Source organism: Rhagoletis pomonella, unplaced genomic scaffold, assembly GCF_013731165.1.
Source record: "Rhagoletis pomonella isolate Grant_MI unplaced genomic scaffold, Rhpom_1.0 Rhpom_scaffold_10409, whole genome shotgun sequence".
Lineage (NCBI taxonomy): Eukaryota > Metazoa > Arthropoda > Insecta > Diptera > Tephritidae > Rhagoletis > Rhagoletis pomonella.
Window position 1 is genome coordinate 2,326 of NW_023468937.1, and position 3,319 is coordinate 5,644.

Sequence of the window (3,319 nt, forward strand, 5' to 3'; positions counted from 1 at the left end):
CACAAAACTTACAATCAAACGATGACAAACGGGCTATTGAGATTCTCGATCGAACGTGCATTAAAGTAGATGGACGATTCGAAGTCGGACTCCTATGGCGCGACGAGGACTACAGTCTACCTGAGAGCTATAACAACGCGGTTAGTCGTCTAAACTGTTTAAAAAATAAGATTAAACGTGAACCCGAATTATACGGCAAAATCGATAACCAAATCCGCAATTTAATACAAAAGAATTATGCAGTTGAACTTTCAAAGACCGATATGGCGATCAACAACAAGCATATCTGGTATCTACCGATCTTTATAGCAAAAAATCCCAACAAGCCGAACAAGGTAAGACTTGTGTGGGATGCGGCAGCGAAGTCTCACGGTACATCGTTAAACGATCATTTACTTACCGGACCCGACTTATTACAACCTCTCATCGAAATCCTACTGAGGTTCAGAGTTGGGGAGGTAGCGATCTGTGCGGACATCGCCGAGATGTTCCACAGAATCAGCATTCGCAAAGAAGATATGCATGCGTAACGCTTCTTATGGTATGACCAAATCAGTGGGCAAACGAAGGCATATGTAATGTGTGCGATGACCTTCGGAATAAACTGCGGTCCATGTATTGCGCACTACGTCCGGAATAAAAATGCCGAACAAAATCGTCAGAAATATCCCAGTGCATATGAGGCCATTCAAAATGCGCACTATGTGGACGATTACATCGACAGCGCCGAAAACGAAGAAGCAGCATTCGCAGTAGCAGATGAAGTTCGAAGTGTTCATCGAGCCGGTGGATTTGAGATCCGAAATTGGGCATCGAATTCTCCCAATGTCCTCAGACAGCTATCAAATATTGACCCAGCAGTGCAAAGTCCCGTCCAGTTCTCAGAGACCGAAAAGGTGCTGGGTATGTATTGGGAGCCATATAATGACGTCTTTAAGTATATTCTTAGGTTTGCTCGACTGCGGCGAGACGTCTTAGCGGAGGACGTCGTCCCAACAAAGAGAGAAGTTCTCCAGGTTCTCATGTCGATTTTCGACCCATTGGGACTAGTCTCATGTTACACGATTGGCCTGAAAATTCTTCTACAACGCGTATGGCGCGTCAATATTGGCTGGGACGAGGTGCTGCCAGAGGAGCTCATCGACGGTTGGCTACTATGGAAGCGTACGTTGCCACTGGTTGAAGCAATCGAAATTCCGAGGTGCTACTCTAAACATTTGTTTTCTGGCACAAAAGTAGAATTGCACACGTTTGTTGACGCAAGCGAATATGCTTACGCTGCAGTCTGTTACCTGAGGGTCCTTCGAGGAGATCTCGTCGATTTGTCGTTGGTGGCCGCGAAAAGCAAAGTCGCTCCACTTAAACCGGTTTCTATTCCGCGCATGGAATTGCAAGCTGCTGTGATGGGCTTGCGTTTAGCTCAGAGAATTATAAACGTTCGTAGACTAAAAATACAAAACGTGACATATTGGTCAGATTCGAGAACCGTTTTGCAGTGGTTGAAGATAGATCCGCGCAATTTTCAGCAATTCGTCATGCATCGTGTCGGAGAGATCCTTGAGAACTCAGACAGCAAACAATGGCGATGGGTCCCGACAAAATTAAACGTGGCGGACGCAGCAACCAAGGTGAACAGTTCGGTGGAAATCAATGAGTGGCTGCACGGTCCCGATTTCCTGTTTATGAAAAGCTCCGACTGGCCCGTGTTCGAGTGCAAAGCTGATGACGTTGATACGACCGAGTTGCGCAAACATATATACGTGATGAGGAAAACTCCAGCCATCACCCTCAACGTGGAATACTTTTCCGATTGGCGTCGCCTGTACAGAGCGGTCGCGACATTTGTTTTATACATAGCTAAGCTAAAGGCTAGAGTACACGGCTACAGCAAGCCGAACAAGATTACACCCGAGATGATCCGCGCAGCAGAGAATATTCTCATCAAGCAGGCGCAGTTTGAAACATATTCTTCCGAGGTCAATTCGTTACACGCTGGGCAATCACTGGGTAAACAAAGCAGATTATCTGGGCTAAATGCTTACCTAGATGATCATGGAATTTTGCGCATCCAAGGAAGAGCCAGTTCTATCGACTGCCACATGGACGCCATTGTAATGCCGCGAGAGAACCATACGACGTTTCTCATCGTAAGGGCCCATCACGAAAACTTTCACCATATGGCTCACGAGACCGTCATAAACAACGTGAGAAGTTCCTACTACATACCACGTCTTCGGGTATTGTACAAAGCGGTGCGACACTCCTGTCAGAAGTGCAAAATTCACTCAGCGGTACCTACACCTCCACAGATGGCACCGATACCTGCTGCAAGACTGGCCAGCTTCGCCAAGCCGTTCACTTATACCGGCGTAGACTATTTCGGCCCGATATTTGTGAATGTTGGCAGACACAAAGAGAAGAGATGGGTCGTGCTTTTCACGTGCTTGACTCTCCGTGCAGTACATTTTGAGATAGCCTACAGCCTGGACACTAGTTCTTGCATCATGTGCCTACGTAATTTTATGGCAAGACGAGGCACTCCGAGGGAAATTTATTCCGACAATGGCACGAATTTTAAAGCAACAGAAAAGCTAGTTCGTGAAAAGCTCATCGAAATCGACTTCGACAAAATTTCCGTTAAATACGACCGTATAATATGGCGCTTTAATCCACCTAGTGCCCCACACATGGGAGGAGTGTGGGAGCGTCTCGTCCGGTCAGCGAAAACCACATTACGAAGCATCTGTCCCTCATATTCATTCAACGATGAAGGTCTACGTTGCGCATTGATGGAAGCCGAATTCATCATAAATTCACGCCCACTTACCTTTGTGAGCCTCGAATCGATTGACGACACTGCATTAACCCCCAACCATTTACTACTCGGCTCGGCGGATGGGTATAAGCCTGCTTGCAGTAACGACATGGACGTCAGGCAGCGTTGGCGTCGAGTGCAACTATTCGGAGATTCCTTTTGGCAGCGTTGGGTAAAGGAATATACGCCAGTGCTCACGAAACGAAATAAATGGTTCCAGAAATCAACACCTCTGGCTGTTGACGATATTGTAATCGTCGTAGATGAAAACCTGCCACGAAATCTGTGGCCCAAAGGTCGAGTAATCAGCACAGTGATAGCGAAGGATGGTCAAGTTAGACGAGTAACCATAAAGACAAATCTAGGAGTAATGGAGAGACCGGCGACGAAGGTAGCTAAGCTGGATGTCGGCTCAGAAGATGGTAAATAACCCGGTGGTCATTTACGAAGGGGGGGATGTTGCCGTCGAAACCAGCCCTAATGCTTCAATCATAAATGCGACCT

At 46.9% G+C, this 3,319-nt stretch overlaps 1 protein-coding gene across 1 annotated transcript; it reads left to right on the plus strand.

Moving 5' to 3' along the window:
• Positions 1-1,194: 1,194 nt before the first annotated feature.
• LOC118756465 lies at positions 1,195-3,319 on the plus strand (the record flags this gene model as incomplete). Its single annotated transcript, XM_036491228.1, is given in 1 exon segment — positions 1,195-3,319. A coding segment is annotated over 1 exon segment (1,863 nt). The 5' UTR covers positions 1,195-1,382.